Consider the following 27,798-nt stretch of genomic DNA (forward strand, 5'->3'; position numbering starts at 1 on the left):
ATGCGTATAATGCCCGGCCTCTTTGCCACGTTGAAATACGTACGATACTCACGGAATCACTGCTTGCTCCTTAAACATTCCCGTTTCTCAATCATGAAAGTATTGAGTGTAATTTGCTTAGCCATTTTGGCTTTAACAAATGCTGCTGATGTCAAAGAAGAAGAAGACGTACTTGTCTTGGGCAACGACAATTTTGATTCGGTTATAGAAAGCACCAAGTTCATTCTTGTGGAATTCTGTAAGTACCTTACTTGTAAATCATTGTACCTTAAATTTCCAAAGATGAAGACAACGTGTTGTGCTAATGTTTAATATTTTCACTATTTTGGGGTGTTGAGGAATGTTCAACTTCAACGTTGTTTGTTTATCTATTGAAACCTTGACAACGGTTATTACAGTTGTATTGTCCGATTGCATGTCTGTCGTCTGTTAACCAGAGTGGTGGCGGTACATTAAAAACGCACCTTGCCTCTTTTTAGTGCTGTCGCAAACGCTTCTTTAAGGTTCATGGTATTTTCTTTTGCTGCCCCGTATTACTGTAATGAAGTTATTTATAACGGAACTCGTGGAAATATTTTCCATATGGTGCATATCAAGCTGGCACCTTTTAGCACATGTTGCACAGAATCGTGTTGTAGTTACAAATGTGTTTTGGAGAAAATAAAGTTTGTCTAATCTCAAGAAATACAAACTGTATCATTGCGACACAAAAAGGAAGTTTTAATGCCATGCATACTCTGATTACATGATGTAGAACATTCTGCAACTCATTTCAGTTGTAATAATGTATTTCCTCTTGTTTTGCATTGAACTGGGAAATGTTCAAGATCATCTCTCACTTGTGATTCATAAATAGTCACGCCAATATGTTAGTTTATGAATTTGATATCTAAATGGGCAGTATATAGCAGTTTTAGTCTCATGCCCTGTCCTTTAGAGATGAATGGCTGGAATGGAATAAATGGACATAAAACATGGTTAGTGTTGTTGTGCTAAGGGGCATAAAATAGTTTTTATTTCCATGTGGTTTTATTAATAATTTTATGACAACAGCTGAATTGCTATCTACTTCAGTAGTCTAAACTAAAATATAATGAATTAATGAACCCTCTGTTGCAAAATTATTTTCCTTTCTATCCATAAGTTTGATTTGTTAACCAGATGCATTGTTTATTAATGTTTTAGTAAGACAGCACTTTTTAGAGACATATTTTTTACTTTGGTGCAATTTATGTGGCTGCCATAGCTCCATATGGTGACACATGTTGGTACTGATGGTATCTTTGGTTGGACTGAGCTGGCAGCCCTACCTAGGCTCCATTTATGTGGTGACACGTGTTGACTAATGGCTGGTTGGTTCCAGGAGTAGTTTCCTTATGAGCTGGGTCAGGATTCAAGTTTTTGTTCTCATATCAGCACCATCTTGAAGCATTTTTGTTTGTTGATCTGATGTTTTGGCTATTGGACATATTTTCTTTTTATAGGTGGTGATATTCTGATACCAATCTTTTATTCATCTCAATAACATCCTGTTGATACAAATCACAGGCTTCAAATATCTGCACTTATTGGTGTGCAGTCTTTGCATCTCATATCTTGTTTGAAAGAACCCATATCTTATGTGTTACATATATAACCTAGAAAGATTGTGTGTTTCTAACAAGTTAGGCTAATTGTGGCATACAGACAATTTGGTTTGGTCAGCAATATTATTTGTATGATGCTGTTCATAAGGGTCATTGTGCTTTGTCAGATTTTGACTCATTGGCCACATTTTCAAAAAATAATTTTTATGTTGAATGGAAGACAAAACTGTTTATATTACATTGAAACCATACAGTTGTAAATTATTTGTGTTAATTACAACATTGCATTTCACTTTTCTCAATTAATATTTTCTGAAGCTTCTTAATTTGAATAGGTTGAATAGTCCTCGTCCTCTAATGTTCATTTGAAAACATATTTAACTCTGTTTATAAAGGACTTGGATTGAAGTTCAGTGTATTAAATTCAGATAAAGCTGAGAAAAAGTTGAGCAAGCATTTTGACCACTCGTCAGTTATTTTGTAGCCTGCCAGTTAATTTCAGTTTGACTTGTACAAGAAGTATGCATGAATAGGTTGATGAGTATTGATAAGTGACAAGACTGGGCTTTTGCTAAAAACATAAAGCTATATCTATTGATTATTTTCTCTTATTTTAGATGCCCCATGGTGTGGTCACTGCAAAGCTCTTGCCCCAGAATATGCCAAGGCTGCCAAAGCACTCAAGGAAGAGGGTTCTGATATTAAGCTTGGCAAACTTGATGCCACAGTTGAGACTAGTGTGGCTGAGAAGTTTGAGATCAGAGGTTACCCCACCCTCAAGTTCTTCAGAGACGGGAAGCCAGTTGAATACCAAGGTATGCAATGATAGAAGTTACAAGTATAATATATTTTGGCATATTGTTATAAAGTAGAGCAAACAAAATATATTTTAAAGATAAAATTAATGTTGTTCTTTATGTAAATATAGAAATAACTAAAAAATGACTTACATTAAATGATATTAAACTCCAAGTCAGTGATGTAGGTTTTTATGATAGGCATACTTATTTTTTTGTTTTTTGTGATAGGTGGCCGAACATCTACCGAAATTGTCAACTGGTTAAAGAAGAAGACTGGTCCACCAGCCAAGGCCCTCTCTGGTGTGGAAGAGACTAAAGAGTTCATTGGTGCTCAGGAAGTTGCTGTTGTTGGATTCTTCAAGGTATTTTTTTCATTTGGTGGTTATTAGTACCACCAGCGTGTACGCTGGCGGTACTCATGGTTTTAGTCCCGACCCGTATCGTACGGCTCCGTAAGCTCCGCCGGCTCCGTGAGCTCCGCCGGCTCCGCAGGGTGGCGTGGGATACAAGTCACCATTACCGCTTCTCCTCCTAGACTGCATGGGCCTGTGTCCCCATCTCTTGGATTTAGGTCACATATAATCTCAACTTGAACCCCCTAGTTTTTTTGTCTCGATTGGTGCAATTGCCTGGGCATGACGCTCGTTGAAATGCACCCTTGTCAAAATTTTTGAAAATTCAATGCTATATATCTCCCAAACTGAAGGAATTATGGGAAAAATTAATATAGAAGTCTGACCGAAAGTCACATATGAGGATTCCAAATATGCCCTTGGATTTGACCTTTGACCTTTATTTCAAGGTCAAACAGGCCAAAATTTTCAAAAAAAGGGAATTTTTTACGAAAAAAAAATTATTTGTGCTGATATTCAGAAACTACGCAGACCTAACCTCTAATATTTTTGGTAGTTGTTACCCTTCAGGTTATCTTTCATCTCTGTGAGTTTCGAGTCAATCGATGCATTTTCACGGGAGCAGCGGCCATTAGATGCTGAAACATAAAACTCTCTCTAATTCTGGAGTCGTTAATGCTAGAGACCTCTTGTTTTTTGCATTTGATAGAGCATGTCAAGCCCAACACTGGAAGTGGTCTCCGTTTTTTTGTTTTCCATACGGTTCACGAGTTATGCTGTATCAAAAAGTACATTCCTACTTTTCACCATTAACTGAAGTTTGAAAATTTTTAGTCTCTTATATCTCCAAAACTAGAAGAGTTGGGTCAATAGTTACTATTGAAGTTGAATAGGAAGTCATATACTGGCAATTTAACTGTGACCTTGAAATTGACCTTTGACCTACTTTTCACCATGGACTGAACTCTGCAACTTTTTTCAGTGCTTATACTTTCAAAACTGGCAAAGATATGCCCATAGTTAGTACCACCAGTGTGTAAGCTGGGGGTATTTGTGGTTTTAGTACCAACCCATATCGTACGGCTCCGCAGGGTGGCGTGGGATAAAAGGCACCATAACCAATTATCCTCCTAGATCGCAAAAAAGGGAATTTCTGCAAAAAGATATTTGTTTGTGCCAATGTTCAGAAACTAAGCAGACCTTAGCTCTCATATTATACTGAGGGGTTACAATTGCAGACTGCTTTAATGTGTGGAAGTTCGGGGTCAATCGGTGCATTTTCATGGGAAAAGCAGCCATTAGATGCCAAAACTGAAAAAAAAAAAAAAAAAAACACCTTGTTTACTACATTTCCTGCAGCTTGTCACCCACAACCATACAGGTGGGGCCCCACTTTCTTTTTCTTTCCCATACAAATGCGCTTACCCCAGCTGGTGGTACAATATCAGGAGGCGGTATCGCCTCTCTGATCCTCTAGTTTTCCTTTAAAATGTAAACATGAAATAAGATGTCATAGCTTGTTGCAATAGTACAGGCCTTGTATGTGATAAAGTTCATAGTTATTGTACTGTGTTTTAATGTAGAAATATATTTAAATTTTCATTGATACTAGATAGGCATAATAATATTTCCATTTTTAACAACAGCAAGCACATTATTTCTCTAGAGACAGTAGTTCTTTCAAGATTCAGGTTATTATCATCAAACATTATCTTTGTTTAATATAAGAGACAAGTAACATTGCAGCTGATAAAGTTGTATCATTATGTGTCAGAGGGTTCTTGATGAAGGAATATGATAAGTACAAGGTGGTTTTTATAACTTCTGTAGTTGAAAATTTGGTGATACTTGGTGCCATTCTGAAAGGTGACATTGGTAACATTTGATTATATTCATGCGTTGCAGATAAACCAAGTGCAGATTGAAAAGTACTTTATGAAGCATGAGTATAAGTAATATTCAGAAGACGGTGGCATACTGTAACCCAAATTGTGCTTAATAATGGTGACTTAAGTTGCTCTTGACTTGTGATAGTCAAAAGAATCTTTTTGGGTACGTGCATCTACTTAACTAGTAACCTAGTAAGGGTTAAATAGTTTAACTTGACTGGATTTGTCCTTGATTGAGCTGTGATATCATTGTAGGATCAAGAGAGTGAGGGTGCCAAAGCTTTTCTGGAGACTGCTGCCTCAATGGATGATGTCGTCTTTGGAATCACCAGCGATGATGCTGTCTTTACTGACCTTAAAGTAGAGAAAGATAATGTTGTTTTGTTTAAAAAGGTAAGAATTATCATATTGGCTGTTGCTAAGTGTAAAGAAAAATAATTGTGATAAACTGAAATTTGTTATGCTGGTATAAAGCAACAGTTTGCTGATCTCCTCTCTTGTCTTTTGAAATTACTTGACTCCCTATTTAACAAATGGTTCACACTTTCAAATTTTTGCACCAAATTTGGTTCTCCTGTATATAAAGATATGTAATGCAAGTGAAATTTTGCAGATATGTTTTTCAATCATTAATTTATTTTGTTGTTGTCTCAGTTTGACGAAGGTCGCAATAACTTTGAAGGTGAACTGAAAGCAGAAGCCATCAAGACCTTCATCCAGGGCAACCAACTCCCTCTGGTCGTCGAATTCACACAGGAAGTAAGTAACCTGTCATTGTTTGGAAAGTAATTTAATAGTTGTTTATTGTATAACTTAATCTGAAGACAAAATTAAGGAGTTTACTGGAAAATATTTGAAGCGTTAGATCAGTCTGGTCGAATATTTTTAAATCTGTGGTTTCCATCACAATGTTGTGTTCTATAAGCAGGAGGATGTAATTTCATAAATCAAATTGAATGCATATTTTATTATGTCTTTCATCCTTTTTTTAGTCTGCACAAAAGATCTTTGGTGGGGAAATAAAGAACCATATCCTTATGTTCATCAACAAGAAGGCTGGAGACTTTGGACAGAAGTTAGAAGAGTTTAGGGAAGCAGCATCTGGTTTCAAGGGGAAGGTACCTAGTTCTGATCATATATCTATCTGTATTTTGCTTTGTGTTTTGGTCTTATTCAGATAGGTTCTGATATTTTTGATTTCTCTTACATATATAGGAATCATATTTAAGGTTTTGTCTTTCAGTTGTTTACATGTTAGGCTTGAGAAAATAAAATTTGTCGAGTGTCCTTTCAACAGTTCATAGCAAAATAATAATAACTAATACAGTTACAGTATTATCTCAAGTTGAGGAAAAATTGTATGAAATTCAAATGAATTTTTAACAGGTCCTTTTCATCTGGATTGATACAGACCAAGATGATAATGTTAGAATCCTGGAATTCTTTGGTTTGACTACTGCTGATGTGCCAGCTATCCGTCTTATCTCCCTTGGTGATGATATGGTCAAATACAAGCCAGCTGACCGTAATATGGACAGAGATACTGTCAAGACATTTGTTCAAGACTTTTTGGATGGCAAACTTAAGGTAATTAGGTTTTAAGGAAAAAATTATGCAGATGCATTTTTTTAATTGTGAATTTTGAAATAACTTGTAGATCCAAGAAATAACATTGAGTTGAAGCCATCTGATAAAAGGGAATCTCTCAGTAAATCAATCAACCAAACACCTGCAGTTCTTTTTAAGTAAAATAAAGATAATAACTAACTACAATATGATGGATATTTTCTTACTTTGGCCAAAATATATTTATTTACTTTTTTTTTAGCCTCATTTGATGTCTGAGGAAGTGCCAGAGGATTGGGACAAAAACCCAGTCAAGGTTCTTGTAGGATCCAACTTTGCAGAGGTTGCCAAAGATAAGACAAAGGGCGTTTTTGTTGAATTCTGTAAGTATTTGGTCTCATTCACCTCTCATTTTAAGCATTGGATAAATTAAGTAATTGGTGTCTATAAGTATTTGATGAAATGCATGTTTGTAGTGATAATAATTAGATATATTAGCAAAAAGAATGATAGAGTATGTACAACGATACTTGATTTGTATTTTTAAAAATTATTTTTATTGGTCTCTAAATCTTGAATGCCACAACTATTCTAGATGCCCCATGGTGCGGACACTGCAAACAGTTAGCTCCTATCTGGGACAAACTAGGAGAACATTTCAAGGATAATGCTGATGTTGTAGTAGCAAAGATGGATTCCACCAAGAATGAGTTGGAAGACATCAAAATTCAGAGTTTCCCAACTCTTAAATACTTCCCTAAGGATAGTGATGAGGTGAGCAAAAGAAAAAAATGAAAAAAAAAATGGCTATAATTTGACTTTTTTTTTTTTTTTTTTTCAAAATTTGTTGTATGCAGTAAGATGTTAAGTGATTTGTTTTTCATTAAATTGTAGTAACAGGGATGAACTTTCACTGTTCTTCACTTAGTCTACATTTAAATGCCTTATTTGAAAATTAAAGTGTATTGTCAGATTTATTAATTAAATTTTGTGTGTTAGGTTGTTGATTATTCTGGGGAACGAACATTAGAAGCCCTCACTAAATTCCTTGAAAGTGGTGGCAAGGAAGGCAATGGCCCAACTGAAGAGGTAAGAATAAGTCACTGTTACCATATACAAAAAACATGCTGCTGGGGTTTGACCACATAAACTAGTGTTGCAGGCAAGGTGATGACAGTAATCTGAATTAATGTGGGATAAAAATCATACAATTACATTTTAATTTACATCCTCTAAATTTCAATACCACAGTTAATAGGTATGGTGATTCAATCCCACTAGTAATTTGTCTTACTGACACCCCATTGCCACTGGAATTGCATGTACATCAAAGCAACAACTGGATTATAAAGCAGTCTTTGGCAAATGTCAATTAATTGTAATCTATAGTAGTAGGTAATTGGTTCTATATTTTAAATTATTATAGTTGCTATACAGAATAAATAAAGAAATTGCAAATAGGTAGTTTTTTTTTGTTTTTTTGTTTCAAGTTACAAGTGTAAATTGTCAATTTTTCTCTGCAATAGCTTATTCCACTTAATGGTGATGGAGGCATTTTTAAGGATTATGAGTAGCCTGTGCTCTTCATTTAAATAACAAAAATTTGCCTTTAGGAATCTGAGGAGGAGGAGGATGGTGAAGAATTATCGGTGGGTCCTGCCGACACTTCTGTGCACTTACCTACTAACACTTTCTGTTGTTTGAAACTTGTTTCTTTTGGTGGTGTTTGGTTCCTTTTGTTGACTGTTCAATTTATAATAATTTTCTCACCTTTTCTGTTGGCATGCATGTTTTGGATGTTATGTGGTAGAGTAAAGCTAGGAAATAATACTAATGTCATAGTAGTGTACAAGTATTTTTTTTGCATATGCTATTCCCTTTGACAACCACTTTTTCTCTTTAAAGTCAGTATTAAAAGAAAGCATTTTCTCTTTAGGCTTTCTTTTTAATTTCATTGTCTTCTTTGATTCGTCCTCTATTTTTTGGGGGCGCCTTTGCTTCATAACACTAAAGTTTGCTACTTGTTGACCCCAACACTTGGCCTACATTCAGTATTTTGAGTGCCTTTCATTGTTCTCCTTTTGGACTGCTGAAAGTTTTACCATTTTCCAACTGACTGTTCTGCTTGGCTCACAGTTTACAAGATAATGCCTGAAAGCTGACCAGCTTTAGTTTTGCACTTTGAATACAGTAACTACGATTGTTTGATGTAACATTGTCCTTGTTATCATCAATCAGGAGTTAGCTGCTCAAGAAGAAATGCTCAAAGACCTTGATGGGCAGGATGTAGATGAACAAATTGATGAAGAGTTCGAGGTTGGATTGGCATAAAAAAATTTCAGTTTTGAAAAGTTTGGCCATTATCCTTCTTAAAGATTTTTTTGATAACGTTTCATTTTGATGCCCTCCCTTGTGAATTTAACACATTGCATATATTTTCCATTTAGATACAATAAATGTGAAATATAGGAGTGTTGACCAAGTTGTCAATAATACATAAGCAATGCATTTTAGTCTACCATTATGTTGTCATCTTTCTTTTTTATGTGCACACTATTAGGTGTTTTCAGTGCATGAGAATCTACACTTTTGCATGCTTATTGTTTGTGCATTCTGTGTGATTTGTCTCCAGCATGTTAAATACTTAAGATTTTCTCAAATAAAGAATCACTGTTCCATACAGTTGTGGCATGGTGGATACCTCATGGTGACATGAATTTTTCTAAAATAAGCAAAAATGGATTTTCTTCAGTTCCATTTTAGATGAAATAGTATTAATAAAATATAGTTTTTATAAATTTCATCCATTTACGTATAAATCCTAAAAATACTAATATTTTAAATTTATCTTTAGCCTGAAGAGCAAGAGGAACTTGAGAAGCAAGCTGAGGGTGAAGCAAAGAAAGAAGAAGCCAAGAAGGATGAGTTGTAATCAAACAATTATTCCAATAGTATGAGATGTATATAGTCACAACCAGGCAAAACAGTACTATACCTTGATTGGCTCAAAACAAGTTGTGATGTAGTTATGCCATATTTCCCATCATAATGGTGCTACAGTGTGTGCAGTAAAATGCTGAATTCTGTATTGCCTTGGTAACTTGCCTTTAAAATGGACGACTTGGATGAGTTCGAATCTGAGTATACCATCTAATTGATTGTGTGAGGTAACTCACATTTTATTATCTCTGTTGTAAAAAGACCAGACCTTCAGCTTATATTGTATGAAATACACCAACAACTTGTTGCAAGTCATCCAGTAAATGAAAGCTTTGAACCATTCTTGGATACCAAGGCCTGCTTTATACCAAAAGTCACACCTTTAGGAATATAGTTATATATAGATTAATGCTGTTATTAAAAAACAGATATTACAAATGCATTATGTGAAACTTATTTATAGTTAAAATGATACATTTAATAAATGGTTACATCTGTTCATGTCTTCAACTATTAGAGATTATTTTTTTAACTCAGAAAACTAATGTTTTCTGCGTTGCTTATTGCAAAGTTGAATTTTGCTATTGTAAGAATTCCAAGTTTTATTTAGTTGGATTTTTACTTTTACAGTACATTCAGACATTTTCAGCCACAAGTCCATTATGTTAAGGACCATGTGCATTCTGTAATAAGTACTCTTTACAGAAAGTTCAAATAAAATAATAATTTAAAGAGTGTTATTTTATTTCATTTACTTTATATTTAGTGCAAGTGCCCTGACCTTTGGAATTGCGAAAGGGGCTCATTGAAATCCAAGAAAATGCAACAGTCATATTGCAATGACCAGAGCCACAGCATAATTTAATTAAATCCTATTAAATATTATGAAGACATAAGCTTGGATTATGAAAAAAATGACAGAAATCAAATATAATTGATAAGCCATGCCACTGGTGTGTCAAAATTGCACAACTGACCCCATCTCCCCCCCCCCCAAAAAAAAACAAAACAAAACAATGAACAGCAAGCACTCCTTAACAGTTTATCATGTTCACCACAACTGCTTGCCATTGTATGATGGTGAAAGCACAAATAACTTGGTAATATTAAAGACAGTCTCAGTGGGTTAGATTAATGTATAGAAGCAGGTTCTATGTAAAACTTTGGTCAGATTTGTGTTTTGTGAGATTGTTTATTATTATATTAATAAGTCTGGGTCACAAAAGTTCTGTTAAGACAACTAGAATAAAAAATTAGAAAACGAAAACTATTTATCATGATTTCGGAGCACAGCCGGAAGTACCTCCGGCTCAAGGTCACGACCTCGATTTCCCACGCTTACGACCAATCACAGCAGGCTTCAGTCAGAATGAGAAAGACGTCACGACTACAGAGCGAAACTTGTCAGACATGTAAATGCCGCCTGTCCACCTTTTCGGTACATGTACCGATCAAAAACAGAAAACGTAAAGCCCAAAACGCTCTTATACACGTAACCAACTTTGAATGAGCACAAATATTGTCATTTATTGTGAACAGGATAATATGATAATGAGACACACTTGAGACCTGTGAAGCGCATACTCACGTGTCGAGGAGTAGTTTCGCCATTGCCTCCTAACTCAGCTTTAAGTGTCTTCCACCGCCCCACCTCCCTCCCAACATACACAGTCTGAGTGCTTCTTCGTCTGTCTCTAATTTTCTTTTGTATCTTTTGAACTGGAGTGGCTATTTTCTTTCCTTCCCTTTTCTCGCTCTCCTCTTCAGACTTGACGCGCGTCTCCATGTTTGCTGTTTTGGCGCCAAATAGTAACATCCGGGTCTCAGCCGTAGTACTTCATTCATAGTAAACCGCGAGACTTAGCGAGAAATTGCGCGTTCTGAAGCCGTACTGTGAGGTGGTAGCTGAGTATTTAAGACGAGTCGTCTTTTATTATTTAATGGAACTTAAAAACGGTATAAGGTAGCTTCATTTTCTGAACGGTTTTGGATAGGATATACCTTGGTCATTATGGGGAAATTGGTGAGATTTTCAGGAAAATTCATTTTCGTGCTATTTTAAGGGTTTAACGCGCTGAGACTGTCTTTAACCATTCCTTCATCTTTCAAAACGCAGATGCCCCATTTGTCAATTAAAAAAAATAATTGCACTGCATGCTTAAACTGGTTTTGTTACAAGTGAAGTCATTCTGTAGACCTTTTAACAGAAGGTAAAAATAATTTTGATGAATTTGTGCAGTGCCAACAAAGTTAACTGCTGCTAGTTTTGAAAGCACATGCATCAAATTGAATGCCATTTATTTTATTGTTTCCTGTCTGCGACACTAGGATGACTTGATCACTAGAGGGTTGTTAACACGAAATATCTGTGGTAGCATGTTGCTGAAGGCATGGAACATGTCCTCTGATAGTTCCTGCAATAAAATATTCAAAGTTAATTGCTTAAAAAAAAAAAAAAAGACTTCACATTGCAGCGATGGTACTTTTGGTACATACTTACATGCACTGCAAGGTTATGGCAAGGTAATGAATCTTCTTAATTTCTCTTCTGTGCAGACAGTTTATGCTAAAGGATTTGCAGGTTCAATGTTGGAAAATACTACAGTACTGCTCAAGGGCAGAAGTGATATAAAACAAAATATTACTGAGTCACTAAAATTAACACCATAAAATCTTCAAACTGATGAAATCCAGTGTCTAAAATACTTACTTTGGGTACTAAGAACTGTATTGTCTTTGAACCAGAGTCTCCCCATGTGGCCATTTCCATCATGAAGCCTTTAACACATTTAAACACAAGCTCTGCTCTTTTCATACACCAGGGAATTGTCATTTCCTGAAACACACATTCATATTAGTCGAATTTGACAATGAATACTTAAAAAGCTACCCAAATAGAATGGTTTAGATAATACACCTATTTTATTAAAAAATTAGAATCTATAACTGAATGATATGCATAAAAAGTCAGATAATTTAAAACATTCTATTATTTCCCATATTTATCAGTTCATACCTTTTTTAAATTCAAGATAATGCTTAGATGTAATTAGCAACTGGCAAAATTGTTAATGGTGCATGTAGTTAGAGACAGTCATAAATGGCAATTGGTTGTTCTATGCAGGCATAAACTTATTACATATTTACCTCTGACATTTCATGAGCCAGCAACAATGGGATGGTTAAAGTGGTCACATCATTTCTTGAGCAAACTTTTAATACGTTCCTTATGGCAAGGATCAAAGGGTGTCGCGATGAGATGTCTCCATTCTTTACTGAATCATCACTAACCAAGTGAAACACAACATGCACCTCAGACAAGTTGGAGTGCTTTGTGATATAAAAATCTCCATTTTGCATTCTTTTCAGTTTTTCTTCGCCCTATGTAGCAAATTTGACAAAACCGACAATGTGAATATGAGCTCAAGTACATCATTAAATTTAATTAAAATGCATTTTTATTCCACTTGTTAAATTATTTGCCATTTTGACTACCATTTTCTGAAATCCAATGACTAAATATTCAAATTGACCAATGAGCAAGGAATCAGTTAAATATTCACATATAATATCATATTTACCTGTGTTTCACTGGACCCACTGCTTGAACTCTTCACACTTATACGGTCTCCATCTTCATTCAGTTTTCTCTCTGCTCGCCACTTATTTGCTTCTATTACACTTTCCTCTACATGCTGGAACTGACTTTCAAGATCAGGAAAGTGAAAGTCTGTAGAATTTTCACAGATTCTGGCAAAGTCTGCGAAGGATATAAGAAATGACGATTTTGTATTGTTGTTCTGCAAAAGTGATTAGTTAATCAAACTGCCTAACTTGTTATAAATTAACTGTTCACACAAAATATTTAATTTATAATTTATCAGAATGATACCTTGAGAGTTAAGAGATAGTGGAGGGGACTGCTTTCTACACTTATGACTGACATGGTTGACCCCCCCCCCCCCCCCCAAGCTCCTATGCCCTAGGTATGTAATATACTTTCCAAATCTCTAATTAAGACACTGCCGACCAATGACACAGTGCACAAAATCATGGGGAGTTATCAGTAACTCAGACTAGCCTATTAAAAGAGAGGATGATGACCCACACTTTAGTTGCATTAGTTGCCATAGAAATGTGCAGAACTGCTCCTAAAACAATGTGAATGCTGCAACAGCAAAATATAATCATAAGCTTGGTAAATGTCTACTTGTGTACTATGCAAAAGGCTTATTTTATAATCATGACAACTAGAGACTAGAGAATAACATGTTTTTTACACGTTTTTATAAGTTACTTAACAAATGGTTGTGGTGTTTAATTAAGTGACTAGGTAAGGTCTTTTTAAAACAACAAAACCAGCAAGCTTGAGACTCCCACTTAGGCTAGAAAGTGCAGAGAAAAAGGCTTAACCTGTTTTGCTCTTTCCCAACATATAAATGTACTGTTGCAATAAAACAATGGGAATACATGTCATACATTACCTCTCTTGATGCCTGTGTAAAAGTTGAGCCTATTGTCTACCAGTAGAATCAGACCACACAGATTGTTTGAATACAGAGACATGGCAGTCTGAAGCCTCTGAGGCTGAGGTACAATAAGTCCACTGAAACAAACAAAAAACTGTCAGGATTAACCCTTACTCTTATTTTATAAAAAAGTTATCCAATTTTCTCTTGCAGTTCACAAATATTATAAGTTTAACTTTTAAATGTTAGGGTTGCTCACAATAAGTTTTAAAGTCATAAAACTATTTTGTCAATAGCAGATTCTTTGTCACTAACAGAAAACTTAAAAAGCATCAAAACTCCAAGATATGAAGATAAACGTTCTAAAGAATGTAAAAGCCTATCAGTTCTTACCCTAAATTGCTGATTCTGTGCCTGCACAGGTCCAAAACATCAGCACAAAGCAAGCGTAAGTTATGCATGGTTTTCAACTGAGCACCTGAGATAGATGGTGGAAAATTTCACCAAAATATATGCATACTGACATTAAACATTGTAAAATATTGCACACAAGTTAACATTGTAAATTATGAAATTACAATATTCTTTTTTCACTTATTGATAAATCTGAGAGAAATAGAGGTACACATACTAATAAGACAAAAATGCACAGTGAGACAAGGAACAAGGTCTCTAGGTGAACATGGACACAAAACCTGTTATATTACACACTCACATACACCTTCAATGTGGAGCTGAAGCTCCCTTATACAGTATAATTAAATCCAGCAATAATTCACCACATATATTTAGTTTCAAGTTAAGACATACTTCAGATAAAACTATTTACCCAAGTGAACTGTAAAACTCTCTTCCAGTCTTGGTTCTGGAGGCATGGGACCAACATCTGTCTGTGTGAGGCTGCTTCTGTCACTACTTGATCTGGACAAAGCTCGTACCTTTTGTCTAATAAAAATACATTTTTTACTATAATATCACATTTAACCATTATATACTGTAACATTTGGCGATCAACCATTGTATACTGCTGTGTTTGACTAACAATAAAGAGTGGATCCTATATGTTGTCTTCATTTCCAGTCATTCAGCTTCGAACACAAACAGGTGCCCAATGGTATAAAACATACAGCTTCATTTGTACAAGTTAGCAAGTGCAGAGCAAAGGTATGCAAACTACTCACTAGATATGTGTTGGTAACACAGTGTGATTTTCCCACAGCTTAATCATTGACAACTTATCTTAGCTACAGCAAATAACATATTGGATATCTTTTCGCTATTATGGTTTTGACACAGGTCAGATCTAATGGTCTCAACTACAAAGTTTCAACATGTGAAGTCAAATAAAAAAAAAAACATAGAAGCCAAGGTGTATATTTTATATCTTACACATATGCAGGTGTTCCCTCTAGTCTTTTTGAAGAGTCTTCATACACTTTCATGACCCACTCTCTGTATTCCCTTTTTTGTTGATTCTGCAGCTCTTTGAGTTCTTTGTTCCATTTCACTTCTAGTTCCTTAAAAACAAATGAGATGTTCTTATGATACGCATAATTACAAAACAATTTGTTGTTTTATTTGAGACCATTTTCCACTTTTGTCCATATTAATAAGGAGCAAAGGATTCCCATTACAATTGACACTATTTATATTTTCAAAGCATGTCAGCCATTTCTTTTTACTTCATTTTATTTTGCTCAATGTAACATTTTCTGCCTTAATGCACTTCTTCAAATTTCCGAGGAAGAAAATATACAAATATGACCATAAAGCACAGAGAATGCATATAAAAATTGTGAATCTACCTGACTTTTTTCAAAGTGCTTCTGCGCTAGAATATTGACATGCTCATCAGTGTGCAACCTCACATCTTGCAGAGCTTGTTCCATTTCTTTGCCATGCCTGCAAAAAGTTTATTTGATAAGAATATGCTAGCTGTTAAGAGCACAGGGTGCAATACAATATACGTGAAAAGCCAGGGAGTGGCAGCATCATAATTTTTTTAAAGGGATGTAACAACTGTTTGTTTTAATCTGTCTGTATTGGTCAACATAATGATTTTCCCATACCTACCAATGGTTAATTAATCCATTCTGACATTCAAAGTTAGTACTAGGTTTTTTCCTAAAAAATTGCTTTTTGTTATAATCTCTTAAGAGATTATTATGGAGGTATAGCCATCTAAGAAAGTCCATGACATTTGATGGCAAGCACAGATTCCAAAACAATTGGGATAACTGTTCTTTTGGTGGTTAAATGGGATTTAGTATATTAAATTTTATTTAGTATATTTCAGTTGTTTACAATGTATTCTTTTGAAATATGAATTTCATACGAACAGAGAGAGAGTTATAGCAGCTGCTATATTTTCACTATTTTGCCACTGTGCATTAATGAAGTTTAATGGTATCTTACTATGATGTATTCAGGTGTAACTTATACTTCATAAGATAGAAAACTGACGTCTTTATGTTATTTTCTACATTTGCTATGCTATGAACATTCAATAAACATATTTTTGCTTTCAACTGCACTTCAAAAATCTGATTGTGATTTTCTATTTTGTATTTCTATTGTCAATCCTTACTTCTTCTCTGTGGTTTCCAATTCCCAATTTCGTGACCCAATGATCTCTTCCACAGCAATGGAGTACTGGTGCTCCAGATTGAACAGGGTTTCTAGGGCATCAGAGTGGATCAAGGCATGGTACACCTCAGAGAAGATCACTTCATCACTCGTCTCCTCAGGAGGTGAATACTGCTTGATTTCCTGAAACAAGGTTTGCAATTCATGTTAAAATTCTATCCCATTTGTAATCACCTTTGATCTTTTTTCTTGGATGTAAATGCCTATCACCAGCAAAGCTGTGCACCATTTCTATGCCACTAAAAAGTCATTTTACCGTAAGAAGCTAAAAAAATCTGCAATCAGTGTTTTAATGTACAGATGTTTCCTCCATTTCTAAAGGCTGGGACTCTATCAATGCCAGAAGATGGGTAAAACCTGAAAATACTGAAGAAAGCTGAAGGGAAATCAATGCTATGGTCTCAGATTAAGTTTTTACCACCGTCTTGAGAAATCTGAATATCTCCGATACTGAAGCTCACATTAAGCAACTGACCGACATTGCAGTTTCAACCCAAGACCTTTCACATGGTAAATGTCCTGCATGGACTGGTCAAATGATCTATTGTCATACGGCCTTGAATAGTTTTCTATATTGTTGTTTAGATGATTCTTAATTTTATTCCATCATGTACAGCATAATGTTTCCGTTATGGAACCAATACTGCAACTGGAAAGCAGATAACTTTTTTTTCGCATCACAGTGTATGTCAGAGGTTCCAAAATCGTGAATGTGGGAGGATAAATACCCTTTTTTCAACTAGTCATGCATGTTGCACCACAATGCATCTGTGTATTTATCATTTTTGACTTGGTGAATGTGATAATTATCTCTTCAAAGCTTTTATGTTTTTAGATAGTAATGGTATGTTGTTATGAAAATAATGGCATTATTAAAGAATATAACAATCTATTATTATTTGATTAAATCACATAAAAAGTAAGTGGAATAAAATCTATGAAAAAATAATAATAACCTTCACCTTCTTGCTCACAACATTTCTGATATAGTTGGACTAGCTTGGAAATTGTGTAAAACATCCAATCTTGTCCATTCAATTTGACTCCCTGCAACTTGAATCCTTTAAAACCCAGATGATGTTTACCTTGGTATAAGCCTTTGTCCATTGCCTTGCAAGTTCTTCAACAGACACACTTCCACTTCTAAGTTTTTTGACAGCAGCTTCAGCAAATTCATCTTGCCACTTTTCAGTTTCCTCCGCCAAAAATTCTTTTAATTTTTTCAACAAATCTAAAAAAAGGACTAAAATGTAAACCTACTGAAAAAATTAATACATTTGTCATCAATGTCATTCCAACTTTTTAATGAGGTAAAAAATTATCTGCTTACACTAAAATACAATAAAGGAGTCAATGATACCACAAACATTACAGCATACAAAGTATTACAGCAGCCAGTTTTGCCAAAGCAATAATTACCATTTTCTTGATAAATTTCCAATAACATTTCTAAAGCAAGTCCAACCCTAAGGACGCCTACCTGCTTCTACATAACAAGGTATGTTATGTGCTGCAATAAGTCTGCCAGCTAAGCTCTCAGCTGTGGTATCCAATGGAATTGGGATGGGTACTTTCAGGGTGCTCTTGGTACCCTGGTTACTGAAGGCAAATACAAAGTTTTTTTGAAGCACTTCACCCATGATGTCTGTTATTACCAGTTGACTGGAAACTTTTGGACGTTCATTTTTTTAGCTAAAAATAAATGAAGAAAACATAAAAACATACATTTACATTCCCCATAATCATAGCTAAAGCTGTTATCTTAAAAAACACTTATTTTGACATACAGCATTTTTGCATCCTTAATGAAGCACATTGTAGGATTTTCCCTTCTAAAAAAACTCATACTTAACATTTTTTCCCTAGAGTAAACAGTGTTTTTTCTCAAAATAACCATCCTTTAAAAATTAAAAAGTCCTTGAACCATGTACAAGCAATGAGCAATGGTTGTTCAAATTTCCCCATCCCTGCTAGTTCAAGTTGCCATCAAAAAGTTCTATGTCAAGATGATTGACTATTTCAAGAGTAACTTATTCAGGAGATGTGAAATCTTTATTATTATTTTCTTAAATATTAGTTTACATGTATGTAATTTATCTGTTAAAATATGAGCTAAAGGAATTTAGTCTCCAGATAAGTTCAACAAAAAGTGTATATATATGCATGTACTTAGGGTGTGCTTAAGATCTTACACTTCGTCACTTTAACAGGAGTCAAATTTAGCTAGAACCCGGAAAATTATAAATAAATGATAAAATACATGACAACCTGTTTTCATGATAGCAACTATAGCACTGTCCAAATTAACTATTTAATTACATGTATTGTCTCTTTGTGCTCCACATTTCTTGCCTGTTTGGTATGAAGCACCACAAATCGGCAGGTTGCAAATATACAATTTCTACAGATATCAACTTTAATTTCTGCTGCATTCTGGTACTTGTGACCAAACTTTGATTATAAAAAATTAAGTGAACTTTGACAGTACTGTAGTTGCTATCATGAAAACATAAGTTGTCACTTGCTTAGTATCTGTCCTACAAGTATTAAAGATAACAACCATTTAAGGCATTACTTTATTCTGGAAAGTAAAACTAAACCATAATTGAGGGGATTCAGGAAGTGCAGGTTGTACAGTATAGTAGAGCTGGATTTAATTAATGAAATACTACCTTCATAATTAATTCTGAACTAAACTAGTAGATACTACCTGTACATGTAATATCAACTACTTCTATATATATTACCTTCCAAACACACAAACAAGAAATACTCTGTTATGGTAAATGACTACGCACATGCGTATTAAAATAGTATTAAATACACCACAGACGAAAGGAAGTGAAGTGGGTTTCATGTTACAAAGTGGAGAAATATCATAAAAACCAATTTTATATCATTTTAATACGACGTGATTTTAAATAAATGATTTAAGATATTCTATAGTCCTCATTCATAATACAACGAGAAATTTGTTTTCATATTATAAAAGTACCGTTGGGTCTAGGCAAGAATACGAGCACCTGCACCAGCTGACCGTCGTCTGGGGGTCATGCATTGCATTGTGGGACGATATTGAACAGAAATAGGTCAAAACTAGACAAATAATGGCTGAAGATCTAACTCGGTCATCGACGCAGCGGCAGGAGAAATCTGGTAAGCCATCAAAATGCGGTGTCGATTTTTTAAACGTGGATAAATTAAGAACAGATGTATCTCTTGCGTTAGTTTATTTCCCGTTTTAACTCATTTCATGGTACTGTAAAGTACAATTTCCAGTTCGACTTTGACGTCTGTTTCCACGGCGTTATGGCCATGAGCTTTGTCTGAAATTAGGTCATGTACTTTCTACGTTAATTAACATGATTTATTTGGCAATATTTTGCTGTAGGTCATCAAGACATATTCTTTATCATCACCAATGAATATTTTTTAATTAAAAAGCAAGTTTTACTGCGTTACAATATGAATACTTTTAGTATTTTGAGTGCATATAAAATTAGGTCACCACGACGAGGGAATTATTTGGGACAAAAGATTGAGGTGAAAAATCAGTGTCCGTCGCCCCACTTAGAAATGTTTACTTTCTCGTAATAACGGGGAATAAAAACTTAAAAACGAAAAAGGGTAAAGGGAAATATTGCACTTAATGTTCCTGTAGTTATTACTTGGTCTTGACTCCCGTTGATCAATACCTTTACCAACATGAATATTTCAATATACCGTGACCTATTTTATTTCCAACCAGTACGGCAGCTGTGTGTAATGTTGAACTGTCAAATTTCACCTTGATTTCACACTCTCTGACACTTCTTTTTAGATTTTTATTTTACTTCATGTTCCATGAAAGTACTCCAAATAAAGATTTTGAGAAAGCAGGATTACGTTGTGCTATGTCAAGGGGACGGTATAGTAAATGAATAATGCTTTAAATTTTTTGCCCGATGTGTTGCCAAAATGTGTTAAGTTATTTGGTTTACCTAAACTAAATGTATGAAGGTGGCTTTTAACTTTCAACTCCATTGCCTTGTCTAACAGTGATCATCACTATTTGAAATACTTTTGGCTGATGATCTTTAATTAAAGAGTTTATATTCATACAAAAATGAATCAACTTCATACATATTTTTTCTTTAATCAAACAAATATTTACATAGTTTTTTAATGTTCTAGAGTTATTGTCTAACTCATTAGGTTAGCATAGTAATCATGCCTTTGCTTGCAAGTTTCAAACATTTTTAAGCATAAATCCACTTTTGAATAATACAACTGAATCAGATAATACTGTCAAGACGGCAAATCTGTCAAAATTAATCTACCATGATAAGATTCTAGATGAATATGTGAAAATTGTGTGAAACAATAGTAAGGGATTTTTTAACCACATTCCATGGGTGTACATGATTCTTACTACTTTCCAAAAAATCTTATGAGTCAGTGAATTTTAGCAATTCTTGATTACACATGGGTAATATGTCATAATGTGGTATTTCAAGAAAGTGGTTTTCTGATATATCTTTTTTTTTCTTTTTTTTTTTTGTTCTTATGCTGAGCAATACTTGTCATCAACAACAACTCATTGACAGGTGTCAATTTATTCTAGAGATATGACTCTGAGATATTAACTTTTTTCTGTGAAAGGAGGTTGTTGGGAGTTTTGGTGTAAGAGTTGATTGGTTTGGATTTTGGTTGGATATAGAAATTTTAATATTGCTCCTCTTACATACTAACTTAATTGTAAATTCAGACTTGCATACTATTTTTGTTGAAATTTTTTCAATCCCATGTCTGACAACCAACTGAACCAAGGTAAAAACCAATGCATTCAAATTTTGCTTGTCTAAAGCCAAAAAAACAAAAAACAAAAAGGAAATGCCCCTTTTCCTATTTTTAAATCAAATCTTGCTTAATTTGATGTTTAATATATGAAAATAAGCTAGTCTAGTCAATTAAATGTATTTTTTAGCTTCTGACAAAATTGTTAATTTTACTTGCAGCCAGAATAGTCCACTTGCCAAGGGTCATTGATCTGATGTCCAATTAGATATGTCTACCTTCAGCCAATTGGAAAAAAACTAGAGAAAGCTGATATGCATGGGCATATCAGAGTTGCATTTCATTTTCAAGATTAAGCACTCATACATTAGCCAAAGTAATCGTAGGATAAGTTAGTATTCTTGGCAATACAAATCTGGCATATTGAAAATCTTCTTCCTGGATATCTCAAAACAGGCAATAAAAATAGGTCACATGGGGAAAGCATACATGTTCTTATCAGTGAACTGTATTACTAGAGTGGACAGAAATAGATGGCATAATAAAAACTGTTTCAGGTCATCTGCAGTGGGTAGATCATGCACAGGTATTCTAGGCTGATGCCAATGCTTTGCACCTGCCCTTACTAAAGACAGGAAACGGAACGTAAACGTAGTACCTTAATGGACCAATTTCTCAGTTTGGCTCCATTGACTTGATCCCAAATTTTGAGTATGCATTATAACTTTTTTGGAGTAGATGTAATTATTTAAGATTGAGGTCAATGTTTAAAATGTTAACTAATTTTTTTTAAAGCTCTGGATCCTTGTTATGTTTCTGAGCAGTTAACTTATCCTATTTCTAAGGAATGGATCTGAATTAAGGTTCCATATAAATGGGCTGATAGAGGTCATTCATGTTCATGATAAGAGATGTAAAGAGTTATGTGGAACATAATTTTGCTGGAAAATGTAATTGTGTAAGGGTGTTTTTTTTTTCAGCTGAAACAGGCAATGCATATGGAGACTCAAAATTGTCATTGTTAACAACAATTATTTATATTTTGGTCCCCTGCCCTTGAAGGTAGTTTACTATGTTAAGTCCATGCATATTTTGACCCCCCCCCCCCCCCCCCCCAACATACACAGTATACAAGACATATATTAAATGTAGGTCTACCTTGTTTCATAGGAAGGTCAGAATATTTAGATTGGCCCTTGGGATTCCAATATTTATATGATATTTTTGCCTGTGAAATGTCAGGTCTTGATAATTTTTAGTATTGATGATGATGATTTGGAAATTCATCGTTCATTGCAATTCTAGAACTGATTTAATATTACATTATGGAGAGGGATCTTTTTTAGGAAGTATTATTAGAAATGTGTGTAGAACATAATTATTCAAAGTTGTAGACAGGACAGAATTAGAAATTGATCCATTTATGCATAAATATCAGACTCTTGGTCTGTTTATAAATAGGCTACTGAAATTAGATTGACCTGACCTGAATTTGAACTTATGAGTTGGGTTTCTTCCCTTTATAAAATACTCAGTCATGTTATCATTTAGGTGTAGCCCTGGTTTGGACGCATTCCGAGACAGGAGATCTCTGTAATCCCAGGTGTTCGCTTTCATCCTAGTGGTACTACATTTTTTGTCCGTGTGTACTAAAACATGCAGTTAACCAGTAATATTACTGCACATATAAACATGCCTGAAAATTTTGATGGATGAATTTTTTTGATTGATTTTGATATGTCATGTATGTATATTAATTTACAGATTTAAGTAGCAATTTTAGCAATTGTAGAATAAAACTGCATTCATTTGGCAAGTTGTAGTGAGAAGGATACTACGTGAAAATTAAATAACCTCTAGTTGATCAATAAAGAATTTAACTTATAAGGGGGAAAAACAAAAATTAACATAAGTTATTTCTTTTTAGTAATCTTAAAGGCATTAGTTTTACCATATAACTTAGTCTTAATTTTATACCCATTAAATGCAATACAATATTAGTTGTCATTAATGACTGAATGATAATTGAATAATGAAACTTAAGCTCTTAAGCAAGAGTGTAAATTTCGTACCCACTTGATTCTTGTGCTATGCTATTACATATTAGTTAGAAGAGAAATAATATATGTAAGTCATATCAGAATTTCTTGTTGGTTAGAGGCAGATATTTTCTTTCCTCTTAAAGGATATAGGATTGGGGTAAAACATGCTAAAATTTGAATGAAAATTGGAAGTTTTTTAAACTTTTTCAGTTGCTTTAAATCACTTACCCACAGTACTTATAATGGTAATAAAGTAAATTGAAATAGACAAAGAACAACAATGATAACTGTCTAAATTTAAACATTGCATGATTTCATATATACACTATACACTAAAAGATACTCGAGACATTTGATCTGAATTCTGGTTATTCATAGTACTTAATTTAAAAAAGACCAATACATGTGAGAAAATATTTACCAAAATAAAGCCCAAGGAAAAAATTACTAACTTTGTTATTTTATGGTAACATCAGCTTTGTAACAACCCTATCATTTTTGTCACTTTTTTTAGAAACATTTTTGCATTTGAGTAATTTGATTAATAAATGAAAGAAAAGAAATAAAAATAAAGAAAAAAGCATAAGATAGCTTATTTCTTCCTGTTGTCTGAACAAAGTTATTTTAATACTGTTCTTGAGTTTTTTAGTCTCCAGGGCAAATAACGTCAATTCATTTAATAAAAATGAAAGTTTGTTGGAGGAGTTAGAGTATTGTTTAAAAAAAAAAAAAGACAAGAAACACTTTTCCAGGATAAAATTCTCTAGAGACCATAAAACGTAAAAGTGATTTCATACTTTAAATAAGAAATTACTAAAAATTGAAATTACTACTATTTGAAAGTTAATACTCAACACTCTAAAAAGATTTATATCCTGGACATTTTCAGATCGTGCAATACGAAGCAGCGGTCAAGAACCTATGTAGCACTGAGTCTGATCAATAATTGTGCTGAGAACGATGCAGATTTATTCCAGAATCACAGCATAGAGATCAGAATAGGCATAGTGTTCACAGGATATTATGCCCTTTGAATATACTAGATTTTCTCAGGGGGTTGGTGGTAACCTTTTAAAGGGCAGTGTGCTCTCCCATTTGTATAATTGCTCATACCAAGCCCAAACTCATATCTCTGGGGCTGCTTGACAAAGTGGAAAGATTTGAAGTTGCTGAAGGCTTCCTGTGGCAAATAATTTGTTTTATCATTCAAAGTGAATGGGAAGGGTATCCCATGTTTGTCAGATGCTATTTTCTGTTTCAAGTTAAGGCATCGGAGGTATCATACATTGCTTATCGCATAAGGATTATTTTGTTTAGTACTTTATGATTCAGCAGAAGGTTAGCAGAAATTATCATAAAGCAGTACAAGGGAGTTGCAGGTATACAAACATTGAAACAAGCATGTGTATGTGCGCAGGCACACATACACACCAGCCTATTTTAAGGTAGTAATTAACAGTAAAACAGTAAAATTTGGGTGTTTTTCTGAATTTGTCAGTATTAGATAGATGAAATATCAACTACATATCAGCCTATCTTAACATAATGGAAGTTTACACATAAACCCGTAATTTTAGCCTAATTGGTGATTTACCCCTGTGGTAGCGTGTCTGAGTTTTAAAGTAGGTCACACTTGTCCATATATGTGTTTGATTGGCAGCTTCACTGTGCAGCTGTATATTTCCCGTACTAGATTGCTGCTAAGCCTTTCACATTCTGTGAGTAACATCCCGCTTTCACTTGCCAAACAATACTTTTCATTTTGAATTTATCAGTGAACTTAATTCTGATGATCTATTAAAGCTTTAAAAAGCAGACATATAGATGAGACGTATATGGGCAAAGGCACTCCCCCTAGGTGTCACGTGGTGAAGAAGGCTGACGTCACGACTAACATGGTGGCTGCTGTCAATGCATGGAGGGGGCCTCCGGTTGAAAATGTTCAATAATATGTTAAAAATGGATGAAAGACATAGTGACAGTTACATAGGCAGTGAGTAGAGGGCTGAACCAGTATAAATAACTAAATTTCTCAGCTTGCCAATGCAGCTCACTGATTATATAACGTTGGAATCTCCGGGGAGCACTAAAAGGCTGATTTCTCAGCTTCAGTTTATGGCTTCAAGAGAACCATTTAGACCAGTGTCAAAATTAATTAGAACTCTCAACCGATGAAAACTGGCATTCATTCGTTAGATCTAAGGTTTGTCTGAAATCATGTGTCTGGGATTTCATAACATCAGCTCCGTTTTCAACTTACGCGTGCTTTAGTTAGGCTAGGGGGTCTCGTTGAACTGGAAACCAGGTTTATTTTGATATCTCTGCTAATTTAACACATATCGCTAATTTGAGGCGCATTCTTGTTGATCCCAATGAGGGCTCACGAGTCAAGCTGTCTACACATGTCCATTTGTAGTGGACTTCTAGTTTTTAAGGTGTAAAGATCATGTTGAGTACCCCTATTAAGCATTATATCTCATTACATAACGATTACATAATAAAATAAGGATATGAAATGAAAAGCTGTTGAAATAAGCTTTCTATTGATATGTAACATGTTGGTATATCTTGGTCGGTTTAGAAGATAGCTACCCCTGTTATCTACATCCTTAAATCGAGTAGTAGATCCAGGCCTGTCCCTTAATACAGTGAGAAAAAAATCCTACATCAAATGTGGAACCCACTACACAAAATTATGTCTTGTATATATTTCAAAAAGTCCCCAAAATTTTTGTGTAAAAAGGGTATTTGGGAAGCTTTACATCTCCCCCCCTCCAGTGCTATAGATGGCAAGCCTCACTTTTGAGTAGAAATAGGGTCCACAAAAGGTACACAGGCCGATACTGATAAGGGACAGAGGCATATTTAATATTCTTAGGACTTCACAAATTTGCCAAACATTACTTAGTGTTCCCAGTTGCATGCCTTCAACCACCCTTAAATAGAAATTATCTGCAGTACTTGCTCTCAATTAAGTCATAAACCCCTAAGGGGGGAAAAAGACACAATTAGGCTCCAAGAAAAGTAAACTGTATTCAAGAAGTGTGTCAAGTGCCACTTTTGTATCTGTGTTTTTTTTATAGGAAGGGGCTCTGTGAGACTGTATGTGCTACAGAGCTGTATGTGCAACTAAGAGAGCATTCACATCGAGAAGAGCCGAGGTCTAGCAAGGCCGAGACCTAAGTATGGCTGACCTACTTGAAAGGAAGACCGCGTAATCCTTTTAAAGTCTCTTAATGAATGTCATATTTTCCCATATATACCAGTGATGAATGAATCCATTCCTACATGCAGAGTTTGTCCTCTTTTTTTTTTTTTAATAATCTCTTAAGAGGTATAGCCATCTATGAAGGTCCACGTGGTCTGATGGCAAGAATAATTTCCAGAATTATTACCCCTATTTTGGTGGTAAAATGGAATTTATTATATTTCAATTAGTAGTTTACAATGTTTTTTTTTTTTTTTTTTTTGTGGAATGTGAATCTCATTTAAATAGTTACGTATATTTCTTTAAAGAAGCTCTGTGACATTCTTCCTCATTTTATTGAGATGAAATGATAAAATGTGTCAGAAGAAAGAATCTGATATGGTTTCTATGCTGTATGTTTGTACTACCTTTCTTAGCTAATGTTTCTTATAGTTCATGTCTGACGTCAGGTAGGGATCCTTATAGGTGTTAAACTTAAAATAACATGCTTTCATTTTTTATCAATATTGGCTTTCATATTGACATGGCATGCAGCCCTAAATAAAGGTCTGGATAAGAAGTTTTTAGCAGCAGGTCTTTGATCCTTAATATCCTACGAAAGTCTAGAAATAGTTTGATTAAAAATAAAGACTCAATAGCAAGTCTTTTAATGACAGTACTTCAAAGCAAATTGAAATGAAGACCTACTTCACATTGGCCTAGTCTTGGCTAGTGCCAAAAAGTACATTGAAAGTCTATGGCTGTATTCCCAGAGCTTTTAGATCGATCTATCCCTGCGGGGAGTCTCACTAGATTACTGTCAGATAATCCGGCTGAAATGTCCGTCCCGCCTACTACAAGCTGTAAGGGGGTAATTAACTTTCGTGTCCGCTCGGCTGACAGCTTTTTAGCGTGAACCCCCAGGGAGTTAGGTCGATCTAAAGTAGATCGATCTAATCTCTTGAAATGGGGTCTATGTTACTAAACTGTTTCAAAGATGTGGAAAAGGATAACCCATTGTTCTAGTCCAGACTTTTAATGTGGTGTAATACATAGAGTTGATGATCTGAAGCAGAACGCATTTTTCCTTTATCTCCATATTGGTTGGGAGCCATGCCATCAAAATTAAATTAGCTTTAGGTGATAAGTTCCAAAATAGCAATGTGTGTATTTTGAAACCATATTTTGGATATTAATACTAGGTTAAATGCTTTGCAGACAAGGTTAAATTGATATCAAAATACATTGAAACTTAACTAAGTGACACCATCACATTGTGATAATCTATTTTTGAAAAGAACCAACTAACTCTGTGCCTTTTGGTTGAATTATAATGCAGTAATGGGTACATGTGAACATAAGCTTATCTAATATTTATTAAACAGTGGCAGACATAGGTAGAGAATTAGAAAAGTCCTCCTTCAGGAATGATGTTGAATCACAGCTGTTATATAAATTAGTTCTTTCTTTCATCTTGGGGGCTCCATTGTGTGGTGAAAAATATGGACAGTAATGGAGGGGTAAGATAATGTAGTCCTGGGGTG

At 34.6% G+C, this 27,798-nt stretch overlaps 3 protein-coding genes across 7 annotated transcripts in view; 2 read left to right on the forward strand and 1 right to left on the reverse strand.

Moving 5' to 3' along the window:
- LOC106177788 (protein disulfide-isomerase 2) lies at positions 1–9,866 on the forward strand. Of its 4 annotated transcripts, XM_087004974.1 has the most exons (13): positions 1–238; positions 2,204–2,401; positions 2,615–2,748; positions 4,884–5,021; positions 5,283–5,387; positions 5,621–5,746; positions 6,015–6,215; positions 6,457–6,577; positions 6,790–6,968; positions 7,194–7,283; positions 7,808–7,843; positions 8,433–8,510; positions 9,049–9,866. In XM_087004974.1, the coding sequence occupies exons 1-13, from the start codon at positions 1–3 to the stop codon at positions 9,124–9,126; spliced, it is 1,722 nt and encodes a 573-aa protein (XP_086861100.1). In that variant the 3' UTR covers positions 9,127–9,866. The 4 variants fall into 4 exon arrangements, with proteins under 4 accessions (XP_086861100.1, XP_013416130.2, XP_013416131.1 ...); XM_013560676.2 differs by lacking the exon at positions 7,808–7,843; XM_013560677.2 differs by lacking the exon at positions 8,433–8,510 and having other exon boundaries at positions 2–238.
- Positions 9,861–19,326, reverse strand: LOC106177789 (FERRY endosomal RAB5 effector complex subunit 3). Of its 2 annotated transcripts, none has more exons than XM_013560679.2 (13): positions 19,245–19,326; positions 17,730–17,941; positions 17,335–17,480; positions 16,191–16,372; positions 15,409–15,505; positions 14,993–15,120; positions 14,433–14,548; positions 13,997–14,081; positions 13,619–13,740; positions 12,716–12,894; positions 12,282–12,515; positions 11,845–11,970; positions 9,861–11,548 (listed from the first exon to the last, which is right to left on the reverse strand). In XM_013560679.2, the coding sequence occupies exons 2-13, from the start codon at positions 17,887–17,889 to the stop codon at positions 11,459–11,461; spliced, it is 1,665 nt and encodes a 554-aa protein (XP_013416133.1). In that variant the 5' UTR covers positions 17,890–17,941; positions 19,245–19,326; the 3' UTR covers positions 9,861–11,458. The 2 variants fall into 2 exon arrangements, with proteins under 2 accessions (XP_013416133.1, XP_013416135.1); XM_013560681.2 differs by lacking the exon at positions 19,245–19,326 and adding an exon at positions 18,997–19,103.
- Positions 19,265–27,798, forward strand: part of LOC106177786 (uncharacterized) — a 16,977-nt gene continuing 8,443 nt past the window's right edge. Inside the window, exon 1 of the mRNA XM_013560675.2 lies at positions 19,265–19,405. Within this exon, the coding sequence (XP_013416129.2) occupies positions 19,357–19,405 (49 nt within the window). The 5' untranslated portion in view covers positions 19,265–19,356. The remainder of the gene's footprint in view (positions 19,406–27,798) is intronic.

The sequence above is a fragment of the Lingula anatina genome, chromosome 2 (genome assembly GCF_051362555.1).
Source record: "Lingula anatina isolate TDL-2025a chromosome 2, LinAna3.0, whole genome shotgun sequence".
Lineage (NCBI taxonomy): Eukaryota > Metazoa > Brachiopoda > Lingulata > Lingulida > Lingulidae > Lingula > Lingula anatina.

What these genes read in the sequence shown, in the direction of transcription:
- LOC106177788 (XM_087004974.1), top strand. Translation starts at nt 1, where the DNA reads ATGCGTATAATGCCCGGCCTCTTTGCCACGTTGAAATACGTACGATAC. An exon ending in CATCTGGTTTCAAGGGGAAG is followed by an intron (nt 5,747 to 6,014) that starts GTACCTAGTTCT and finishes AATTTTTAACAG; the next exon opens with GTCCTTTTCATCTGGATTGA. An exon ending in AGGATGGTGAAGAATTATCG is followed by an intron (nt 7,844 to 8,432) that starts GTGGGTCCTGCC and finishes ATCATCAATCAG; the next exon opens with GAGTTAGCTGCTCAAGAAGA.
- LOC106177789 (XM_013560679.2), bottom strand. Translation starts at nt 17,889, where the DNA reads ATGGGTGAAGTGCTTCAAAAAAACTTTGTATTTGCCTTCAGTAACCAG. An exon ending in TTACACAGGCATCAAGAGAG is followed by an intron (nt 12,895 to 13,618) that starts GTAATGTATGAC and finishes TATCCTTCGCAG; the next exon opens with ACTTTGCCAGAATCTGTGAA. An exon ending in TGGCTCATGAAATGTCAGAG is followed by an intron (nt 11,971 to 12,281) that starts GTAAATATGTAA and finishes TGTGTGTTTCAG; the next exon opens with GAAATGACAATTCCCTGGTG.